The 22,988-nt window shown below is 42.3% G+C and overlaps 1 protein-coding gene and 1 long non-coding RNA gene across 5 annotated transcripts in view; one reads left to right on the top strand and one right to left on the bottom strand.

The window, feature by feature from the left end:
- Positions 1–14,246, bottom strand: part of LOC111857648 (uncharacterized) — a 22,066-nt gene extending 7,820 nt beyond the window's left edge. Inside the window, exons 1-2 of one of the 2 annotated variants that reach the window (XR_002841412.1) lie at positions 14,042–14,246; positions 9,686–9,940 (exon numbers count right to left, since the gene is read on the bottom strand). This is a non-coding gene — a long non-coding RNA (uncharacterized lncRNA). The remainder of the gene's footprint in view (positions 1–9,685; positions 9,941–14,041) is intronic. The other variant, XR_002841413.1, reaches the window with a different exon arrangement.
- rnf32 (ring finger protein 32) lies at positions 13,549–22,988 on the top strand. 3 transcript variants are annotated; one of them, XM_072710660.1, is made up of 9 exons: positions 14,308–14,341; positions 15,407–15,535; positions 15,794–16,055; positions 16,303–16,445; positions 17,988–18,020; positions 18,126–18,250; positions 18,866–18,974; positions 21,471–21,638; positions 22,355–22,988. In XM_072710660.1, the coding sequence occupies exons 3-9, from the start codon at positions 15,827–15,829 to the stop codon at positions 22,577–22,579; spliced, it is 1,032 nt and encodes a 343-aa protein (XP_072566761.1). In that variant the 5' UTR covers positions 14,308–14,341; positions 15,407–15,535; positions 15,794–15,826; the 3' UTR covers positions 22,580–22,988. The 3 variants fall into 3 exon arrangements, with proteins under 3 accessions (XP_023694490.2, XP_023694489.2, XP_072566761.1); XM_023838722.2 differs by lacking the exons at positions 14,308–14,341; positions 15,407–15,535 and adding an exon at positions 13,549–13,728; XM_023838721.2 differs by lacking the exon at positions 15,407–15,535 and having other exon boundaries at positions 14,298–14,341.

Here is a 22,988-nt window from a genome sequence, read left to right as displayed (position 1 = left end):
TCCCATGACCACAAGCCACAAGCCGGGAGCTGGGGGGCAGCTTTTCTCTCTAGTGTTTTGCAGAATTGTCCTGTTTAGTTTGCAGCTAATTGGATCGGCACAGGAATTTGGCTCACATCTAATTTACAAGCTGTAGTACTTGCTCACGAGCCCATCCAGGTGAACTGAAAAGAACGTGTGTGTGTGCGTGTGTGTGGTGCATGGGTTGCTTCCTGAGAGGACGTGGAAAGTCCCAAATTATGTGGTAATTCAGGTGAGTGGTTGTGATATTTATACACGTTGCCCAAAGACCTTGGCATTTACTGGATTCACCACAAAACACACTTTGCTAAATACAGGCAAACTCAGGCTCTTGCTCACTCGTTCTCAAGAAAGAAAAAAAAAATAACTGATTTATGACACCTCTTTGAGGAAGACTGCAGGCTTTTTAATTCAAGCGCTTTTGAAAAATTAAATGAGCTAATTACCCTTTAAAGGAAAAAAACAAACTAAAGTGCATGAAAGATGCTTTAAAAAGAGAAATGAAACCCTTTTCGGTTTCACCGAGTTTAAAGAAGCCCATTACAACAGTGACTATGAGCGGATGTGAAGTTTTTTGAAGCAGCTATCCCTACAATTTCCAAAACAGCTACTTTATTTATACAGCCTGAACAAAATCTCCCAGAATGCCTTGCTCTGCAGAAAGAGCTGCCTACAGCGAACCCTACAGAGATGTTTATATTGGGTAGTGCAAAAAACAAATGGAGAACAATGTCCCATCTCCTAAAACATTATTAAAGAGATTAATAGATCACGATATTTTTCATATATTCATTATTCATAAGGTTATCAGAAATGATGCAGAGGTATTCATACGGTGATGTAAGAAAAAAGGGACTCAAAAAAAATGAAAATATGAAATGAAAAGGACTGCAAGAGGTTAAACAAAGCAGGTAAGATTAACGAGGACTACGAGGGTTGGGACCAAAAACATGAAACTAGGGGGAAACAGAGGAAGAATCTACAGGGCTGACACCATGCAGGAGACTAACACAACACTAACCACAATAACCAGCAAGGAGGCAGGGCGGGGGCACGCACGTAGATACACCTATAACGAGAGTCTAATACACAACACTAACCACAATAACCAGCAAGGAGGCAGGGCGGGGGCACGCACGTAGATACACCTATAACGAGGGTCTCATACACAACACTAACCATAATAACCAGCAAGGAGGCAGGGCGGGGGCACGCACGTAGATACACCTATAACGAGAGTCTAATACACAACACTAACCACAATAACCAGCAAGGAGGCAGGGCGAGGGCACGCACGTAGATACACCTATAACGAGAGTCTAATACGCAACACTAACCACAATAACCAGCAAGGAGGCAGGGCGAGGGCACGCACGTAGATGCACCTATAACGAGAGTCTAATACGCAACACTAACCACAATAACCAGCAAGGAGGCAGGGCGAGGGCACGCACGTAGATACACCTATAACGAGAGTCTCATACATAACACTAACCACAATAACCAGCAAGGAGGCAGGGCGAGGGCACGCACGTAGATACACCTATAACGAGAGTCTAATACACAACACTAACCACAATAACCAGCAAGGAGGCAGGGCGAGGGCACGCACGTAGATACACCTATAACGAGAGTCTAATACACAACACTAACCACAATAACCAGCAAGGAGGCAGGGCGAGGGCACGCACGTAGATACACCTATAACGAGAGTCTCATACATAACACTAACCACAATAACCAGCAAGGAGGCAGGGCGAGGGCACGCACGTAGATACACCTATAATGAGGGGTACTTGAGGAACAGGCGCAGGTCAGAACAATGGGTGGGACTAACAAGACACTGGTGTGGGTAATCATCACTAAACACTCAGTACTCAAACCCTAGGAAGTCGGCCTGTCACACTTATTACATAATCGCCTGATCACGATTATTTCAGCTGACTGCCATTATTTTGCATAATCGCTAAAATCACCTCTATTCATCAGTAGAAAAATAGCTGAATGAAACAGAACTGCCATATTTCTATCACTATTTCCATGTCATTTTCTACTGTGTAATGTTTGACTGGCGCTTGTTTATTGACATCATCTCATTGCGCTTCTGATCAGGCGTGAGTTTCCCAAAGCCTCCTTAATGTTACGTCGTTCTGTCTTTTAACCTAGAACTTACAAATGACGTAGCATGAAGGAGGCTTCGGGAAACTCACCCCAGATCCATACCACCTGCCCTATTTCTACTTATAACTATAACTATAGAAATAAGCACATACTATCATTTTTAGTGAATCCTCATTCGCAACGGGTTCTGGAACGTAACCTTGCGAATGTCTGAGGTCTGACTGTACATATTTATTCGTCTCGTTATGGTGAGATGACTGTATGTGTCCCAGTATGATGGCAGCCGTCAGTATAGTCAGCAAAGTCAGTATATTATGCTAAGTGGACAAAGAACTAGAGAAATGTATGTTATTTTGTCAATTTTTTCTGATCCCTCTAATTTGGAGAGATATGACTACGGCTGAAACAAACACAAAACAAGCCAAACTTCATTTTTCAGTTTAGAGTGAACCAAACCTGTAAGTACTTCAAAATACCCTGTTGTGGAAAGCAGCCATTTCAACTGACAGAAATATAAACTGACATTTCAGATATGAGATATTTAGGTAACAGTGCTGATCCAAAAACTGGAAATAGACGACTGGAGTGAACACTTAAAATGAGAAGCAAAGAGAGACTTTAAGTCAACGGATTCATTAACACCAGGGGTCTGAGTCATGTTTCACAAATCCAGATTTCTTGCTTAGCCGGATAACTTTAAGATTTAAGGTTCAATGGATTTTATTTTCATTCACTTATATTTACCACAGTCTACCTTAATTCCAATAAATTATCAGACTTAATTTGCTGTAAATGTCAGGGTTGCTAACTTTAGTCAACTGGATGGTGTGAGATTTTCAATTCGAGACAAGTCTGCACATACCTTTAGATGTATGTAACAGTTTTATTACGATGTAAATAGTCTTTAGGGTTTGAAACCTACCCCAAACCTTTTGATGCCACTAATTTTTGGTTTATAATGAAATAAAATAGATTTGCTGTAAGATTTCTTGCATGAGCATGAAATTCAGAAAGCGTGAGTGTCATGCCAGATGTGTGAGAGTTGGCAGCTCTGAAATGTATACAGTATGGTTTGCCATAAAATGGCTGGATGAACGGATTGGGCGGTGCAGACATACGAGGTAAAATTGGGTAGGTGATACAAAGCTCACAAACCTCCTATTAAAACAATACCCTTTGAAGGGAGATGCATCACAGGTCCTGTTAGGTGGACAAAATATCACTCCCCATCATCTCCTTTGATGTATGAAATACATGATCCCCCTCAGCCTAGTAAAGACTCACACAAACCCCTAGATATTAGGAGTGTAACGATACACGCATTCATACTGAAAATTTTCGGTACAGGTCTTCCAGTTCGGTACACATATATATAGCGAACGAATGCAGCAAATGTGGAACCTTTGTGTGTTTGTGTTTCCCCTGAGCAACATTCGGAAAATTTATTGACTAAATTTATTTATTAATTTATTAATTTACTTGAAAGAATATTTATTTTGATTTAATCTTAAGTAAATTTTAGTTTTTTATTAATAGATTACAGCAGTATTGACAGAGACTTTTTAAGAACGACAGTCATACTTTGTTCAGTAAACTACTTTTTAATAAAGAAAGAATGAAGCAATTTGTGTTTTGTTTCTTTTACCCCTACTGTACCGAAAATGTACCAAACTGTGACTTCAAAACCAAGGTACTTACTGAATTGTGATTTTTGTGTACCGTTAAACCCCTAATTTGCATGCGACAAAATAATAGGTTTACAAAGTTTAGTACAAAACAAGAAGTTTGAAAACTTCTAACTAGTGAATGATGACAATGTTGGATCATTGGTATCATGATTCACATTAACTCCTTATACCAGCACAACCTGGTTATGGAAGTTAAACCAGCTCAACCTGGTTATGGAAGCATTCTTTGAATCTTGAGTGTCCCCTGAGAAATGTATCTAATTTCTAAGTTTCTTACCCCATATTTCTATGTTGTTTGTTACACTTTTAGGGAGGATGTGTCTTTTGATAAATTTGCTGCAGGTTCTAGTTTCATATTGTTTGGAGATCTAACAAGTTCTCTGAGACCTTGGCCAGAATACAGAAGTTGCAAGATGGATGGATGGATGGAGGAAATCTGAGCGTTCAGAGGAAACCCATGCAACACAGTACACACATGTACGCTTCACACACGGATCGGGGACAGGATTTGGACCCACAACCCTGGAGGTGTGCCACACACTGTGCCACTCCTCAATACAATATAAAACACTAAAAAATAAAATTAAACATTTTTAAGATTTTAAGAACACTTAAGCCTTCTTTTCAGCTTGCAAATTATGGACTTGCCTCTGTGTCATGTTTGGACAGCACCAGGTGCTGATAAGCTGAGAACTCGGACTCCTGGACCTGTCAGTGGGGGTTTGGCCTGTATTCATTCCACAGCAGTCTTTAGGCTAATTAACTGCTGTAACACTTACATCTCTCTTTACATCTCTCTTGTCCAAGTACTTCTCAACCACAGTTAAGGAAACCAGATGAAAACAGTAGCATAACACTAAATTACCTGAATTTCAGAAATTCTAAAATAAAACATCCACAATTTATAATTTTATAGTCAAAGGGTGCCCAGTTTGGACACTTTGGACATGACTGTGAGCCCACAGGAAAATGTTCTGGCAACAACAAAAAAGATTTATTTAGCATGTACGTACAAGAATGATGTGGTCTAGGATACTGAGTAGCTCATAACTTGTGCAAAGTACAATTAATAGCAGTCTTATACCTTAATTAAGTTTAAATACAATTGTTTAAATTCAGTAAATAGTATGTCTCAGACACCAATATTTGAACTTTTACAGTCATATATATTGTAGTAATCATTCTCGGACTCATTAGATGACGTTTGGGTCTAATAAAATGACATTTTACAGGGCCTAATTAGACGATACTCACTTGAACTCAAGTACACTTAGGCTATATTATGTAAATTGCATATTTCCCCATCAATTAATTAACTTAATTAATTACTTAAATTCTCTTATATGAAACCAGTTTGAAATTACAGGTTAGAGCACATTAGCCAGGATGGAATAGTTCCCAGTAAAGGGGGCCGTGTAAACTGGAAATCGCCGAAGTAATGCAACAATAGTGTTGAGGACACACTTCTTTGACAGCCCCCATGCCACATCATCCCAGGGGGCCATTTTTGCCAATTATCATGTTCTATTTCTGCCTACAATTTAAATGATGGATTCAATTATTGTCCATTAAAGTAAAAGATGGCCACTGTGTGAATAAGGCCGGGGGTCTCATTGACACAGTGAGCTATGCACTCGCCACAGTTTCACTCAGGCCCACATAATCCAGCAAAAAATCCGCTGACATTACACTGGGGATGTAAGTGCTGCTTTTATAGTCTGTTGTGATTGATCGCTTAATGTGCTTTTTAACCCTTTGCGCCAGGCACTGGTGGCCTGTGACGGTCAGCTGGACCCAGTATTGCTATAGGTGCACCAGACCTGACAATCCTCCACTTTGACACTATTCATGTTGGAAACCTTAATATTACAAGGCCGCTGCTGACAGCAGCAATTAAATAATAATTAACTATCACGTGCTGTCATTACTCTTTCTGCGAAAACAGCATTTTATACCTCAAATTTAGAGGTTTTTTTTATATGAAGTAAACTTACAAATAACAACGATGTCATTTTCACAAAAAGCATCACCTGAAATTTACAGCAGCACACTGTGGGAGAATTGAGGTGGGTGGGATTTCAGGGCCTTGCCAGTCACAGTCATTTAGCACAAAGGGATGTGGGTTATACAAGTCAATGATTGGCAGCTCACTTGAAAATCCTGTCGTTGTGGGTATTTGAGCCTCCATTTTCTTACCTGATCTAGCAACCTTCAGGATCGAAGCCCCGAACCAATCCTTAACTAATTACCATTCGACTTTGATTGGAATTATCTCCAAAAAGAGAAAGCCTGAAAAAGTACAGGATCCCTGAGAAGGCAAGGCAGATATCCAGTGAATGCCCTACTTCCAGAGCTCAGCTCAGATGGTCAGTGTCACTGGACGTTACACTGCCGGACCTCAACAGAAGACGCTGAGCTCTTTTTGGGGTTGGCACAGAAAAAAACCCGCAACTCTCCAAAGAGAGATTAATCAAAATGGGCAATCAATAACTTCTCAAGTGCTAATAAGCGCTGCCTCTTTCCATGATATGTAGAGCATTTTATCATCTTAACCGCACTGAGATTTATTGAAAATCTATTGTTGGGGACCAGAGCATGAGGTAATGTAGCACTTAGTAAATGAAGGAAAAACCAAAGTCTACCATGATTTGTATTTCATTTCCAAAAGACATGTGTAATCATTTCAATCTAGCTCTCTCCGAAATGCTTTGAGCACCATACTGCTGAACACATGGATCTCTGAGTCAGCTCAGCACAGGAGGCCGCAAAGGCCTAGAGTTTTTGATTAGATCCTTGTTAGTGGTTGGGATTGGGAAGCAAAGGGTCACTGGGGTGGTCGATGGCTGAGCTGATTAAAGGCATATTAGGTGACATTTATTGGCAAGTTGTTCGATTATTGGATCCCTGGTGTAATGCAAATATAACCAAAGTGATCGGGCCATGAACCGTAACTGTAGGGGACATAATGGTTAATTAAATGGTAGACGTGCTCTATCTGTTGTCACTTATCTGATCAGGGCTCCAGAGAGGGGGGTTATGGTCTACTGCAAATCACTATGAGAATTCTGCAGTGACAGAGGGTAGAACCATATAATATCCTGATATACTGGAGCTATCAGACAACAGCATGAAAATCGAATCTATACACAATCTGAGGATGCAATGGATTGTGGAAGACCTACCTGAAAGTGAATATGCATGCAGGATTCATAATGGCTCACTGGGGGACACTAAGGTCTCATGCCTCCAAGGGATTTAACTCTTGTCCCGTGTTTGGGTAAGTTTCTTGCGAGCACCCTTTTCCTAACCTAGTGTTTTAAATAGATTGGCATCACTAAAATGTCCAGGAATGACATCCCATACAGGCTGCTCTCTGCCCTGTTCTTCCTAAAACAGGCTTCAGACTTGCTGTGAACTTGCACTGCATACGCAGTTTTTGACAGTGGAAAGAAGTATTACAAGATTTTGCAGCTCTGGTTACTTAATCAAGATATGAACATCTGTCAAATTGCTGTGTAGTTACCGCTGATGTTGTGTCGACATTTGTTTATCCACTCTGTTTAACCTTGGCACCTAGAACGTGACCATCAGTTTGGGTGCTAGCTGCATAGAACATCAAAGGAAGGAAAGAGAATATTGTTCTTGACCCAAATACACCCACCACAGAAAGTGCCCACACCGACTCCATGTAAGTTGCATTATTATTTCCTTCCGTGCTGGAAGTCAATCACACAGGGCCTCTACAATGAATTTCATGTGACGGAGGCTGGAAGAAAAACACCGTGAATGATGTGAAGCTATTGCTGTCTGTGACGACTTCAGCTCGCTCCTGGGAACAGTAGAGAAACGCTGAAGTGTCAGGCTAAATACCAGCCTTATCTCACACTACTGTCATTCAAGCTAACAATGGCGAGCTAAGTCGCTATACAATTGCCGACATTTGAACTTTAAATGCTTCTTGGCTTTCAATGGAGACGAAACAGCATCGTCAAAAACAACACAGGAAATAAGTGAATTAAACACTATACAGGCAGTTCCCAGGTTACGAACGAGATCCGTTCCTTAACTCTGTCTTTAAGTCAAAGTTGTAGGTAAGTATACAGTAGATAATACTAATAAGAATTATACAGTAATAACAAAAGTAACTAGATATGGTACTATACTGTACCTCGAGCCTGCTGAAGCCACACAATGTTTTTGCAAGCATCACAAAGTAATGTGTGCATTTGTTGTTAGAAATCATTGTATTTAACCTGAATTTTTAATATATTAGGTTTACAACACTCTGTTCGTAAGTACAATTTGTCGTTATGTTGGACGTTCTTATCCCAGGTACTCTCTATGCACAGTAAAAGGAGTCTTCAATTGGTTGTAGTTGTAGTCTGATGCTATTCACAAGAAATTCATTTTCCTTGAGTTGTCCAGTCAAAGCTCTGACAATAAAACCTGCTGAGACTCCATGGAAAGATGATCCCCAAGCAACCTGAGAGAGCTGAACTAAATCCGCCAAGAAGGACTGCTTAAAAAAAATAATCATCCTGAGCTTCAGGAGATTCACCCAGATGATCAAGATCTCCACAAAGTGATCTGCAAAGTGGAATCCTTCAAGTGTTAAGTACAGGAGCATACAGAATGAATTCTTGTGCACTTGACAGGAAGCTAGCACTTTACCTTTGATCTTCTCTCTAAAATTAATTTTAATAACATCCATTCATCTTCTAGCTGGTTATCCTGCTCAGAGATGTTGTGGGGATTTAAATAACATCTTGGGGCAAATGTTATCACCCTTACTGCTGTTTAATTTAAATTTCTTCATCCTGTTGTTCTTAGTAATCTTTTAAAAATTCTTGTAATGTTTTCTGTCAACCGCACTTCTTTCTGCACATTTTTTCCTTCCGTTGAGCTTCATGAATCCAGAGATGACAGAACGGTAAACAATTAACTAATTATAATTACATAATACTTCAGCAGCATTAAGCTTGAAGACTTCAGCTCATGAACCTTATACCATGGCTTTGGTAAACAGTATTCTCTTATTGATCCAGAAATGTCACGTGGGTGTTTATTGTTTTCATGTAAACGCACATACAGTTCTGGCAGCCTAATAACAGTTCTATATGAATGCGTTTTAATGTTTTATTAAACGTATTAATATAAAAACCTGGGTGACTTTTAACTAATAAATAAGCAGTCATTCTTATCAGCATAATTTTCCTTGGTCTTTAAAACACAACCGCCTGTCTGTTGATGGTTTCTAGGGTAACTTAACAGATTTGCAGCATCCAGTGAGTTCCTTGAACAGACATTCTATCCTTATAGAGACTATATTTTTAAGAGCACATTGGAACATTATGAAATGCTAATTGAAACAAATTTCCTCTAACCATGACTAGTTTATTCTACTATTATTTTGTGTTTCTTTGCCGTGGTATAAGGACCACTCTGAGGTGTGTGGTAGTACAAAAAATAATCAACTCCAACTTGGTTAGCAGCCCTCTACTTCATATCAGGCCACATTACACCAAGCTGTCATTGATTGTTTTCGTATAATCAGGCACCGAGTTGTGGTTTACCCCTTACTTAATCAACAGATATCAGTCAAATGTGAACAGGTACTGTTGCGTGGAAAAGCTAAGGAAAAAGGTTTTTCCTTAGAAACCCTGACTCACAGAGCAATTTGCTCTTTACTCTTTTCTCCAAGACCACCACAGAGATTAAGTCACATTTATGTATACTGTTGTTTAGCAAACACTTCTTTCAACTGTTTTCATCAGCAAACTGGGAATATCACAAAGCAATTTGGCTTTAAGCACCTCAGACTTGGCTGAAACCTCAGTGCCATCGCAGGAACTTACAGTTATGATTAACCACAGTGCCTCCTCCTGCCTTGACTCTGCCACCAGAGGGAATGTGCTTCATCACTCACCGACTAAGACTGTCATTTATCACAGCAACTGCATGGGGCAGAGGGAAGGGAATTCACTATTCCGGACTCATCTCCGTCCCGGTGCAGGCATCGGCACCACGAGAATGGGACGATGGCAGTTTTCCAAGATTCACATGTCTGTGGTACTCCACCATTCTTGCTCCCTCCAATTAACCTCCTAAACCTGGATATGAAAGAAAAATCAGCCATTTGGTGGCACATTCTCATGCTGATGTTCATAATTAAACTGACAAAGAGTGAATGCAAGAAAACATTCTTGCTTTATTATAATTATACAAATAGTTATTAATGTTAACAATATTTGGATTAGGAGCCATTTCTATCTAAAGCATCATGGAAAATGTTAGTTACACCAATATCTGTAACTTGACTCCCATCCTGGCCACAACTGCACAAAACACGCAAACCACATACTATACAACTTAAACCTCTTCCTGCATTATACATTTTAATACCATAAAATATATCAATTGCTGGTAAATTTCAAATTGAACCTGTTTTTATCATCATTATTATTAGCTGACTCAGTTCAGACAACTGTTCTTAAATGGTTGAGGATATACTGTATATTCCAGACAAGTCACGCATTCAGAAGAGAATATGAGGATTAGCTCATGATTAATATCCAGCACAGAGGGTGGTTAATGTATGGGCCAACTTATGAATATGTATCATCAGAAATTTTAAGGGCCAGTGTTAGATCTCCCTGAGTTTGACACAGCATATTGAGCCAAGCTGAGCTGTATTTAGCAGTCGGTTTTTACAACGGCAGGTGAAGCAGCAGATGGCAAAAACGAGTTATATGCTAGCAAAACTAGCCAATTCAATTTCTTAGAGAATGCCACACTCTCATCAAGTAATGTCCTTATGTGGTTGTGTTCCAATGCATCGTCTTGCCATGGAAGACCAAGGGCTGCAAGGATCGCAAGCGTAGCAGTGCAGAAACAATGTGTGAGACATGCCAGGTCACGACCAACATCAAAAGCACAGGACCTTGACAAAGGCTATTTGTTTTAGCAACCAGGTGACAGGCAGAGAATCAAAGGTCTATTAGCAACCTGAGAAAATCCAATAATACTTTGAGGCACCAGTGTGAACTAACATGAACATACTACCAAAATTTTTAAACTGGTGTCTTGTTACAAAAGCTATCGAAATTAATATAACATAAAACAAAGTATGAAACTGATGTACAATGTGGTATATCAACAATGTAGAACGCATTCCTTAATGTGCTGTATTGAAATAGCATGTTACATTATGCAGAAACAGGCCAGTGTCACCCCTCTAAATGAACAAGAGACAAACATCTAAATAAACATTTTTAAACATCATGTGAATTAAGAAATTGAAGTTGTCCTTATTTATGGATATTTGTACAATAAAGTTGTTTGTGGTTTACCTATGAGGTAAATAACAGTACAAACTGATACTACACTGGCAATGAAAACATCAGAAGAATCAACTGCATTTTTTCTCAAAAACCTACACTATTTCAGTCAGTACCCTATCCGTTTGTTTTTCCAATCATCTTGAAAAGAACTTCACTTTGATTTTTGAGGACATTATGGAAGGGTCAACGACTGAGTTTGAAGCTGAAAGGAAGAGGTTGACTTTTTTGATGGTGAGTTGCCTTTAATGCAAAAATTCAAGGCATGCAGACAAAAGCTGGCTGGAAAACATGCATAGGAGTATCATTTAACCCCATCGCCCAAAGCTTCATCTGCTGTTGTGGGTTATCACGGTCACCTGACAACGTGCCGAAGGTGTTGTCAGTGAACACTTATATATATATATCATTAAAAGCTAGCCCTCATCGAATAGCAGCAAATCTTCGGTAGTGCTATGGTGGATCAGATTCACGGTCCTGGGAATTCTCATGGAAGGTTGATCCATAAAACGTGTTCTACAACAAAATTTTTGTTTTTACAATACTTTTGGGAATATTTCGAAAATGTCAAAGTGAGCCTACAATTTCAGTCCTGAAGAAGTTTATCTGATAAAACTATGGGTGATTAAATATTCCTCACAAGTGTGCCAAAGCCTTAAATGTCAATATTTATTTAGAGTTCTTTCCAATAAGTGTATTGTAAAGTTGAAACGAAATTGCTAAACTAGAGAATGACGTAAGTGCTCATGGTGCAGACACCATTTTCAAAACAAACCTTTTTTTTCATATCAAACCAATATTCAGACATAATTCAACTTTAAAAACATACACGCTTAACGGTACATGCCTGCTAATGCTAAGAGCTGAACTGAGCCTCCTAAGGTTAGGGAAAGTCACAGTTAATATCCTGAACTCAACTAGACAGAGCCTGGGCTCTAAGGCCAATGGAAAAAAACAAAAACCTACCGCTAAGTGTCTCACTTACCTTTGGAAACTACTGACTAAATACACGTGCGGTCAGAACTGTCAGTAATTATTTGCTTCAATTTCTTTTGACGTCTCAAATATTGCTACCATTGAAATTACATTCCCCGCAAAGCTTTTAAAACAGTGACAAATAGCGGGATTAGTTTGGCCTTTTCAACATGCATGCAGCGCCCAGAGTTTGCCGAAGGTTTTGGCGCGGCTCCCCTTTCACATCAATACAGGTTACCCCCCCCCTCCCGTCCGTCTTCTCCATCCCCTCCGCCCCTCTCCACCTCTTAAATAATCAGCTCTCCACATGACAAGGTGGGTTTCTTTTGAAAATACCACAGATTAGGTAAAGAGTTCCACAGAGGAGACATCTAAATAAATAATAGTAATGAGAAGAAAAACTCTTTAAAAAAAGGTATTTATTTAAAAGGAAAAAGACAAATGTCCACTTTGAAAATGAGGGTGCATACTGGAATCCTGCCGATGACAGCACAGGGAGAAAGCAGCTATTATGTTATTATGCTACACTAAGCTCACGTCTACTGTGTCTTAAAACTGCTGAATCCTTAATTAATAAATTGCGCTACAGCTCTTTCTGATGAAGCCAGTCAACATACATATCTTTTTTAACCTCAGGAATGCAGAATTCCCTAAAACCGAAACGGCCCCATAGAGCCCATGACTCAGATTTGTTGTTTTAGAGGGTCCGTCTGAATGACAGTCCTCATCGCCATTTGTAACTTCAGCCATCTGTTTTGGTGAGTCTGCCTGCACTTCAAAGTTGATCAAAGTCAAAAGCATTTTGGAACTGCCCAAACCACAGTGTGGCAAATAGCATCCTGCGGTCCGACAAACAAGAGATTACTTTCATCAGCCAACAAGAAAAGGATCTCAGAGTCCTACTTCCACTGACACAAGCTGAGAAGGTGACTCTGCCTCATCGAACAGGAATGAACACCTTTTCTTTTTTCTCAGCCCCTTTAACGACAGCTTTGAGAGTAATTTTCCGCATCAGTGTTTGTTCTCATTCGTAAAAAGCATGGTCTGTGCCCGACATTCCCAAAAGATTAATATGAATGATTTTTTTCTCCAAAGGACCACATAAAACAGCAGCTGGATGCATAAATGTCTGCAATGCAAGTGTGATGTCACAACCTGTGCACCTTACTCTCCAACTAGTAATGTATTACACTCAGATTGGGATAACTATATTATAACATAAAAAATTATCAAAATTTCTAGTATAATAATATATTATTTAAGACTGCTTAAGGCTTAAAATCAGTTATATGTGACACACATCACTACACCATAGAGGTAATGTGGGTGGGTGCTTCCTTTTAAAATACGTTACCATGATAAATATGCAACTGCATCACTAAGAAGACACACACGGTATAAATGATAAGTAGTCTGGAAAACTTAACTGGAAGGCAAGCTATCGATAGTGAAAACAGTTCACGAAATAACCGCAGTGTGATGGATCACAATGAGGACACACTTGGACACCCCGAAGCAGCAATTACAGGATCAATGGAGCATGTAATGGTGGGATCTGCCATGCTGGTAGGGAGGCTGCCAGGCAGGTATGTGCGGTCAGCTTCCTACGCTAAAACACGGGGAGAAGGTCGATCCCTGCTTCAAATAAGACGCATTAAACGTTTTCGTTTATGGGTCTCTTTTACTTGAACGCTTGTATTAGGACAGACGACTGGGGGAGAATTTACCGGTTGGTGGTCGGGCCGGTTGGATAAATAAAAGATAAAAATAATATTTCACTGGCGTTTTGACGTTATGTTTCCGGATGCTTCTAGCATGGAGGTCCATGCTAGTACGTTTCATTAGGTATATTTGTGTGGAAAAATAAACCAATAGCCACCTCCTTAGCGCCTCGATTACCTCGGTAATCCCGGGAATACGTGGACTTGAAGGGAGTTTCCGCAGGAATAAATCTCGATCCCACAAGGTGAACTTTAAGCTTGAACCACTATCAGTTAATAAAAAAGTACGTAGTCCTACTTTAATCTGCCATAAATACTTGTCATTAAAAAGCTATTATTACACATCCATGTTTATCGCCTAATGCACCTGACGGTTTGTCCGCTCCGAGAGAGCCGCGCGCCGTTATTAGTGAGAGGCGCGTTGCTAGGCAACAGTGAAAGCCGTAAACATTTTCCTTCACCGATAACAATGCGAAAGGTCTGTCTTTTCTCACTCCGTCCCGCATTCACTTAACAAGGTTATTTTTTAGTGCTTTTCTCAGTGAACCGTTTCAGTAACGACCTTGTTTCTCTCTGTTTAATGCCGTGTCTAATGCTGTCATTTAAGTTATAGCTCTCAGCTCGTGCGTGACTCGTGCGGGCTGGAAGTTATCCGCTGTAACATGTTAGCATGGTAGCTAACCCTCTGTCACGTTGGCTATGTATCATTGTCGACACTAGTGTATTCTGGAGTATTTAGATTTGGGTGGTGTATTATTTTTTTTTTATTTTGGTAATAACTAGATATTTAAATTTGGAAGATAGTTATTGCGCTGCGATTTAACTGGTTAATAATAAACATAAACATGAAGAGAATTATATGTATGCTGAAAGTTATCAGATATATTTGTGCTTATACACAATATTTTTGAAGACACTTTAGAAGCTCTTAGATGGCAGCACTCAATTTCTCGTCTATCTTCCAATCACTTATCCTGAGTTGTGTAATGGGGAAGGAGGTGCAGCCTGTCCAAGCAGCTTAGGGCACAAGACAGGTGCACACCCTGGATGGGACGCTAGTCCATCACAAGGGCACATGGTACACTATGGGCTATTTAGCCTAAATGTCTTGTCTTTGGACTGCGGTTGTAAGCCTGAATACCCAGAATAAATTCACACAACATGGGGAGAGCAAGCAAACTCCACATAAAGAGATGTGGTTGGATTCAAACCCAAACCCTGGAGGTGGGAGCTAATAGTTCTGTGCACTGAGGCAGCATACTGCCCATTCAGTGTAGCATCTAACATGAAACAAAAAGTACATCTTGTTGCCGTGACGTAGCTTAACTTACACCATGTCAGCATTTCTGATGTATCATTGCAGAGTAAATTTGTATGTTTTCAGTATTATTAGTATTTTGAGGTGGGTCTTAGTGAGTGAAAATAATTGACACCCTTTCCCTTCTTTACAAGGTAAGTCATTTTCTTTGCTTCTAAGTATTAATGCCATAGAACTGAACTGCTCCTTCTGATGCTCATTCTAAACGCATTGTATCCAGTTCAGATACTTTGTCACCATTAAGTAGTTCATCATGTAGTGGAGAGGATTATTTACAGTAATATGCAGCACAATCTTGTGAATCAGCAATAGGGGGCAGCGTACGGCTCGGTGGGCTAGGCCTCTGATCGGGAGGTAGGCAGTTCACGCTCAGTCTCAGCAGATCTGTGGGTCCTTGAGCAAGGCCCTTGACGTCCAGCTCCCTGGGCGCCGCTTTACGGGTGGCAGCCCTTCGCTGCCAAAGTTGCTCTCATGGAGGGCAAGATGGTGGAGGGGAAAAGAGCGTTTCCCCAGAGGAATCAATAAAGTGTCAGCTATTATTATTGTTGTTCTTCTTCTTATTAAATGGGACGAGGACCCTGTTATTGATTTGCTCCTTTGCTTCACCTGCAGGATCTGAGGTCAAAAGGTCACATCAACCTGGCAATGATGGCGGTCGCCTTGCAGGATCACGCGGTGAGAGATTTACAGCTACACCGGTTACCGCTGCAGGATTCAGTGCGGCGAAGACACACCGGTACACAGAGGGACAGGACCCCCCAGTGGTGGGCCGAAGCTGCGCATCAGTCTGGGGAAAGAACCCAGAGATGCCGAGAGGCTCACAGCCTGGAAGAGGAGTATGTCCTTGGGCCAGGCCCTCCACCACTTACATTAGGTAGAGTAAATGGCAATCCAGGGCACATAGCGGTGTCAGGATGGAATGAGGTAACACCCTGGCTGGCCGTTATATCGTAATTCCAGCAGCGACCTTGTTTCCTGGAGCAAAGCACTTTTACCTCAGGAAAATGGGTACCTGTTGACATTCCAGAACTCAGAATTTGATCAATGGATTAATTGAAATGTAAGATATGACACGTCTAATTCCCCGGTGTTGGCTTTCATGTTGCCGCGCTGGTTGTCAGCCCAGAAGCTTGGCTTGGTCGACGCCCCTCCGACGCCCCTGACCACAGATGAGTGGCACCAGGTTAAGTTGCGGTCCCTCCAACAAGGGGACTCCAGCCAGCCCTGCGCCATCTGCCGGGAGGAGTTCCGACTCCAGCCCCAGGTGCGTGACCCACAACTCAGTTTTGCGGCCACGGCATTCATCACGCGCTTACTGAGCTTCACCCACCCCCACCGCATTCTCCAAGCAATCCACACAGACGGCAAATACTGCATTGCCACCGGAGTGTGACGCAGGGATTCGGCAATCAGTGAGTCATTGCGAGGGTCTTTCAGTCTTTACTTTATCGCTGGGATCCCCTTTTAAGAGGGCCAGTCTCAACAAAAAATACTCAGCAGACACGAAGGCCCAACAAAGGAGCTGTGTTGTCATGGAAACACTGGTAAATATTAGTCCAAAGGTGCCAGAAAAGAATTACGCTCTTCATGTAGCCCACGTGTAAGTTTTTAGTTAAGGTCATTTGTCAATTAAATAAAACATCAAAAAATGCTCTTCAAAAGCTCTTCAAATATGCAAGCTTCCTCCACTGACATAAGCTAGTTTTTGATTGTTGCTTTACAGTATTATTCACACAATGTAGGAATAGTTATTTTCCTGCCATATTTTTTCTGTTATATATAAAGTCAGTCAACATGCAGTTTCAGCGCCTTGCTCTTCAGGTATTAGATGGATTGCTTTCATACCACAGGTTCCTGAGAGAGAATCATTCTGGTCTAATGACTTATCTGGGTCCTTGATGTATGTCTTGCACCAGAGGGCACCCTGTTCTCCTGTGTGTAGTGGGTATGGAGATGATGAGGAATTGTCACAGCTCTCTGTGAAATGGCTCCATGCACCAGGCCCTAAGGGCCAGCCCTTAGTAGAGGAGCTTCAGTGGGAAGGTGTTGCAGGATGCCTGCCCTGGTCCCATTTTCCCCAGCTTGGGTTTACTGCCTCTGAGTAGGTTGCTCTCTGGGGGTCTGTGAAAGCCCCAGTTATACTGTATAAGAAGTGCTAGCGCTCGCCTGCTTGCTCGGTCGCTCACCAGAAGCCGCAGGAATAATTCAGAAGGCCCGCCCATGTCATCATAACCCCAGTGTTCATCTGAATCCCCAGGGCTAAATGCAGAAATGCACTGGTGCCCTGTGATCTGAATCCTCAGGGCGAATGTGGCACAGCAGAATTGACCAGAATCACTGCGGAAGAATACCCAGTAAGGTCACAGGATGTGATTGCAAAATGAAACCAAACTGTTTTTTTGTTTTTTTTAACTTCCATTGGCCTGTTATGTTTATTTCAGGGACATTGGGAGAGTTAAAAGGCAGGAATTAAGGGCAATCAGGCAAAGTGTTTAGATCTGAGGCCACCTGCCATTCATTCCAGTCGGCTGTGAACGAGCAATTTTTCTTGCAGAAACAGGTGTTGTCGAATCCGTAATTCGGATCGGAGATAGAGGGCTCTTCGGGACTGCAAGGCTGAGTGCCGGTTTTCACAGCGCTGCCATACACCTGTTATTTTTGTGTGATCTCGAGTCGCTCCGCAGGATGCCCGGCTTTCAAAGTCCTCCACACAGCACTTCTGAGGCGTTTTCAAACAAGCGGGGGAATTCACCTATTCATAGTGCACCAAGCGCTCACCCTGACGGCTTTCAAACCTCTTTCGCAGGTTCTGCTGTCCTGCTCTCACGTCTTTCACAGGGTAAGTTGTTCCTCCTGACACAGATGAGTTTTCGGCCCCCGCGAAGACGCCTTCTGACGCCCCCCCTCACCGCCCCGCAACCTGCGCCTGTCGTGCACCTCGCAGGCCTGCCTGCGTGCCTTGGAGCGCTTCTCCAGCAGGAAGTGCTGCCCCATGTGCAGGAGGAAGCAGTATGAGACCAGAGTGATTCATGATGCCGCTCGTCTCTACAGGGAAAAGTGTGCCGTCAGGTGTGCTCCCTCGACCCACTTACCCCCACACCCCACGCATTTGGAACGGGGGCCGTGCCGCATTCTGAGAGTAACCTAGGCTGGAAAACCCTACAGAACCCTACATTAGCATTTCCTGCTAATCATATTCTGCCATTTAAGTCGTAGCATAATATACCAGCTTTCTAATATCAGCTCTGTGATTGGTGGCTGTGAGAACACTGGACATACTATATTTCTGTTATAGTATTACTTATAATCATGTCCGTTATGCTCGAGAGTAAAACCTTAAAGGAAAATTCACTCCATATTACACTCCATGGTTTAGACCAGGGGTGGGCAATCTTATCCGCAAAGGGACGATGTGTATGCAGGTTTTTGCTGCAGCTCTCTATTTAGATTACTAATTAGAGGACTGGTTGGCTGAAGAATTCTCACACCTCTGTTTGAACAGCTGACCTAAAGGTTATCCCAAAAACCTGCATACACACCGGCCCTCTCAGGATATGATGTCGAATCCAAAACTTTCATTACCCTTGCCAGTAATAGCCGACGTCATCCCATTAAGGCATAAGCAGCCAGTTCGGGGCGTGAGACCCATGCCTCAGCACAGCTCGAGCCCAGTCTCTCCATCAGGATCCAGGCGTGCTGGAGAGGCTATGTCGCTCGGAGGTGGTACAGGCACGCAAGGAAGACGGTGCCTCCCAAGGACAAGCTGCTAAGAAGGAAGTTCTTCGAAGAAAAGGTACACAATCAGCTTTGCTATTCGACTGTCACACCTGAACGGTTTGAATGGAAACACACAGGCTAGATAAAGTACCTGTGAGATCATCTCTGCGAGGCACTGTGACAGTTCATTTTCCACTGCTTCCCCGTATCTGCCAGTCAGATGAAACGGTTTGCACTGGACCAAGACATTACCTTCCTAGGAAATCTGGCACATTTCTCCTGGAAGTTTATATCTGTTCTTCCCTTTTCGCTCAATTTAGAAAATTGGCGAGGTGGTTCAAAGGCTTCTTAGACCGAGGGATGGAGATGGCCACCCTATAGAAACTACGGGGTGGCGGGGGAGGACTATTCATTGGAGGGAGCTGGGGGGGTGGCTTTTGGTGCCGTGTGAATCGCGCACTGTCTGTAAACTAATTAAAGAGTGTGTGCTTCAGTCAAACAGATTGGACATTCCAGGAGAAAAGGAGAAAGGGCATCCTCCAGCGAGTGTTTGCCCATCCTCGTTTAAAACGCTTAAAGGACACATCAGGACGGAGCTTCGGCTATAATTGCTTTTTTTAATTATTTAAAAACACACGGCAGATGTCACAAACAGGAACAGACTTTGTGGGTCTAAAAAAAAGTTTTTATTCAATTTATTCGAGATAAAGAAGATGATAGAGGGTGCTGATGTGTCCCCTAATTTGAGAACTTTTGCTCTATATAATATTTTCAAGCTCCATTCTATGAATTTTTTTACGTTTTGAGTGGGTATGATAGAGAATATTATATCTTTTGCCCCTTGTACCCCAGTAGCACAAAGACACTATAGAACGCACACTATCCATAAGTCATCTTAATACACACAAACCAAATTAAATAGTGTATCAAAATATGAAATTATTTATGCCTGTTTTTTGTAATGCAGCTCAAATCCTTTATTTGGGCTCTCCATTTGCAGAATGCAGCAGCTGTTCCAGTTAACAGGAACCAGTACAACGAAAATAGCTTCTTGGTATATTCAGGCTTGGGGAAAAATGTTAAGGAGAAACAGAGATGCAATACTGCCTGAGATGGTCAGGTATTTAATGTTGAACAGTGTGTTTCTAACAGGATGAGTAGAGTTGAGATGACTATTGGGCACAGCTAAAACTGTCCGTAAGGTACTCTCAGGAAGCTAGTGGACCATCTGCTGTAATTACTGCACCTATTTATTTGGGGTATGTGAGCATGATTGTATGTGAAGGTTATTCAGCGGAGGACACAAACAATTTTAAATATTTTATTCACGGTGCAGTTGCACAGTTGCAGAAAAGCCTTTGGTCACAATGCATTTACAGAGAATCGTTATATCAAGTACCAATTTTTTATTTTGAAGTGATGAGAGTGTCTAAAGAGGACAGTCTTTAGTCTCAACAGTGTGGAAAAAATAATGACACCCCCCCCCCCATTCTACTTTTTTACCCTCACTCTATTGGGCTGTGGTGACCTTTCATAGTGGCGTAAAACAAAACTGTCACCATCACCACAAACGTTCTGACGAATCGTTGAGTGCACATACTTTTTTCCTTTTTTGAACCCAGCCCAACAATCCATCTCAGTGTCCTGAGGTCAGATCAAACGAGCGAAAAGACGGGAGCTGAATGCTGTGGCCTCGGAGCGTGTTTACAGCTTTAATTGTTTTCGCCTTGTCACGTTCCTTCGTTACTTTAATCCTGGTCCAAAAAGCCCGGCTCGTGCAGGCCACATAAATCTCAGCGCAGGCGTTTATGGCTGTGATGAAATCGGTGTCATCGCACTGACAGTTATTTTGGGGGGGGGGGGGGGCTTGCAGGGGTTTGTGGAAGGGATTGTCATTTCAGGTTCCCTCGTGGAGCTCTCCAAGCATTGTGATTTACATCTCCCCAAACAAACCAGGGACACTGAGCATTCTTTACGCTTTCCTTTATCATCCTGAAATGGCAAACATTGTCACACTGTTGCCGACTTGTACTGGCACCGAGCAGGTGGCTTTAGAGGATATTAATAGTATTGAGGAAAGGAGGGGAAAGGGGACAAAAAAAACTTATCAGTTTCTTTGTTGATACGCTTTAAATACCAGGCTTTTCATTTTACTTTTGAGGTCCTACCATAAGTCAACACATTAGGAGGCAAATTAGCGACTTCAAGATTGATCGCCTTGAAATGTCCCCTGTGTGCTGGCCAAAGTTCACCTGCGATCATATCTGTTTGCCTGGAGAAGTTGGCTTCAGACACTGTTGTTTGATTTGCGATAACGCTTGCGTGACGTCACAATGACACGGGGCTGACCGCTGGGACATCGTGTGTCCCGTCACCACGTATAACCGACTCCTGGCTTAATTTCCACCATGGACTTCAACGTGTGTGTGATGCCGAAAAAGAAATTCATCTTAACCTCAGTTAAGAGCGGTCTCGTGACTTCAGCACATGGCTTCATTATTAGTGTCTTATCCTACCGAATGACATCAGTCAATTGCAGTGTAACTGTTACTATTCTTATTGTGCCAATTAGCTGCAGGAAATTAGCGATGGCTTCATGCGATGCTGTGACAACAGCGTTGAGGAATTCATAAGCGCCCTCGACCTCTCCATGGAGTCCAGTAGGCAGGCATTCCGTGAATTTGATAGGCAGCACCTCTCCCAGATGAAGGAAGAGGACTGGGCCAAGATAAAGCAAAAGGTAGGGGTCTTAGCCACCAAACACCACACTGCAAGCTTCTGTGATGTCATAATTGTTGGTTAGCAAATCCATTTCTACCTTGAAGATGTTTGTAAATACTAAAACTCATGGATATGTAAGCTGAAATGTATTACTTTAAGTAAGCAAAAGAAAAATCCAATTGGCAGGTTCATGGTACAGATTTATTCACTTGATGGGAAGGGAAGTTTATCGTGTTGGGTCTGTCTGCTGACACTGTCTGGGTGTCAACCACATGGGGAAAAAGTGCAGCCCATTATCTCCTATGAAGAGGTCAAGCACGGGGCACAAGTTGCTCAACCTTGACTTGAAGTATAGAGTTCCGAGGGTTGTTTACCAAGGACCCGTCACATGAAGTCAAACATAATAAACGTTACAGGCCTCTGTATTAAACATCAAGCGTCAACTCGTTTTCAAATAAATGAAAAGGCCCTTTGGGTTAATAATTGATTGCACTGTAGATACCTGCCCAGTACAACAGCCGTGATAAATATGTTATTTGAATGAGCATAAATCCACCCGTCTGACAATGGTGACTCGTACTGAGGGTGTCTGTCGAATTCACTGGGGCTTTGGGAGAGAGGTGATCCGTTCAATATTTGATAAGTTGTGGGTCGAACCAGGCCCAGTAAGCACTGGGAACAGGAAGGGATTGGCCAAGCCCCTTTCAGTGGGTCACGGCGCTTCCTGTGTCGCAGGCCTCACAGCGAGAAGCTTCGGACTGCCCCATCTGCCTCACTCAGCTACACCCTGGCAGCGTGGAGACGTCAGGGAGGCCCAGTGGAGGGTTCCGGCAGGCCATGCTGCTATCTTGCTCACACGTCTTCCACGCGTGCTGCCTGCAAGCCTTCGAGGAATTCTGCTGGGAGGGGCGGCCGGTGTGTCCCGTGTGCCGCTCACCCTATCAGAAGAGGGCGCTGTAATCACCTTATTCCGTGAAGGGCAAATCAGCATAAGGCCTATATGAGTATCATGGACCATAACCACCTGGTTAAGTATAACAAACAAGTGCAAATGGAGAGATGACACCAAAACCACCATCTGGTTCCTGCATCCTAAAACATACACAATTCCCGGTTAGTCATATGCATGAACTAGGAAGTAATTACAATTTAAGGACAATTTTACCATCACTGAATTCTATTGCTTACATCCATCCATCTTTCACCTGCTAATCTTAGTCAGGGTCACGGGGGGGGGATCAGGAGGTCACCAGTTCAAATCCCAGGGTCAGTAGGGTGGCTTCACTGTTGGACCCTTCAGCAAGACCCTTAACCCCCAATTTTTCCAGCCAATGTCTGACCCTGCTAGCTCTCTCAAAAACAAAAGTAG

Source organism: Paramormyrops kingsleyae, chromosome 4, assembly GCF_048594095.1.
Source record: "Paramormyrops kingsleyae isolate MSU_618 chromosome 4, PKINGS_0.4, whole genome shotgun sequence".
Taxonomy (NCBI): domain Eukaryota; kingdom Metazoa; phylum Chordata; class Actinopteri; order Osteoglossiformes; family Mormyridae; genus Paramormyrops; species Paramormyrops kingsleyae.
The sequence above is the reverse complement of the archived record's forward strand: the minus strand, read 5'-3'. Positions and strand labels throughout refer to the sequence as shown.

Excerpts from the sequence above, each read along its gene's own strand:
- rnf32 (XM_023838721.2), top strand. Across the intron at positions 16,056-16,302 it reads CCCTCCACCACTTACATTAG|CCCAGAAGCTTGGCTTGGTC; the intron begins GTAGAGTAAATG and ends GCTGGTTGTCAG. Across the intron at positions 18,251-18,865 it reads AGGGAAAAGTGTGCCGTCAG|GATCCAGGCGTGCTGGAGAG; the intron begins GTGTGCTCCCTC and ends TCTCTCCATCAG.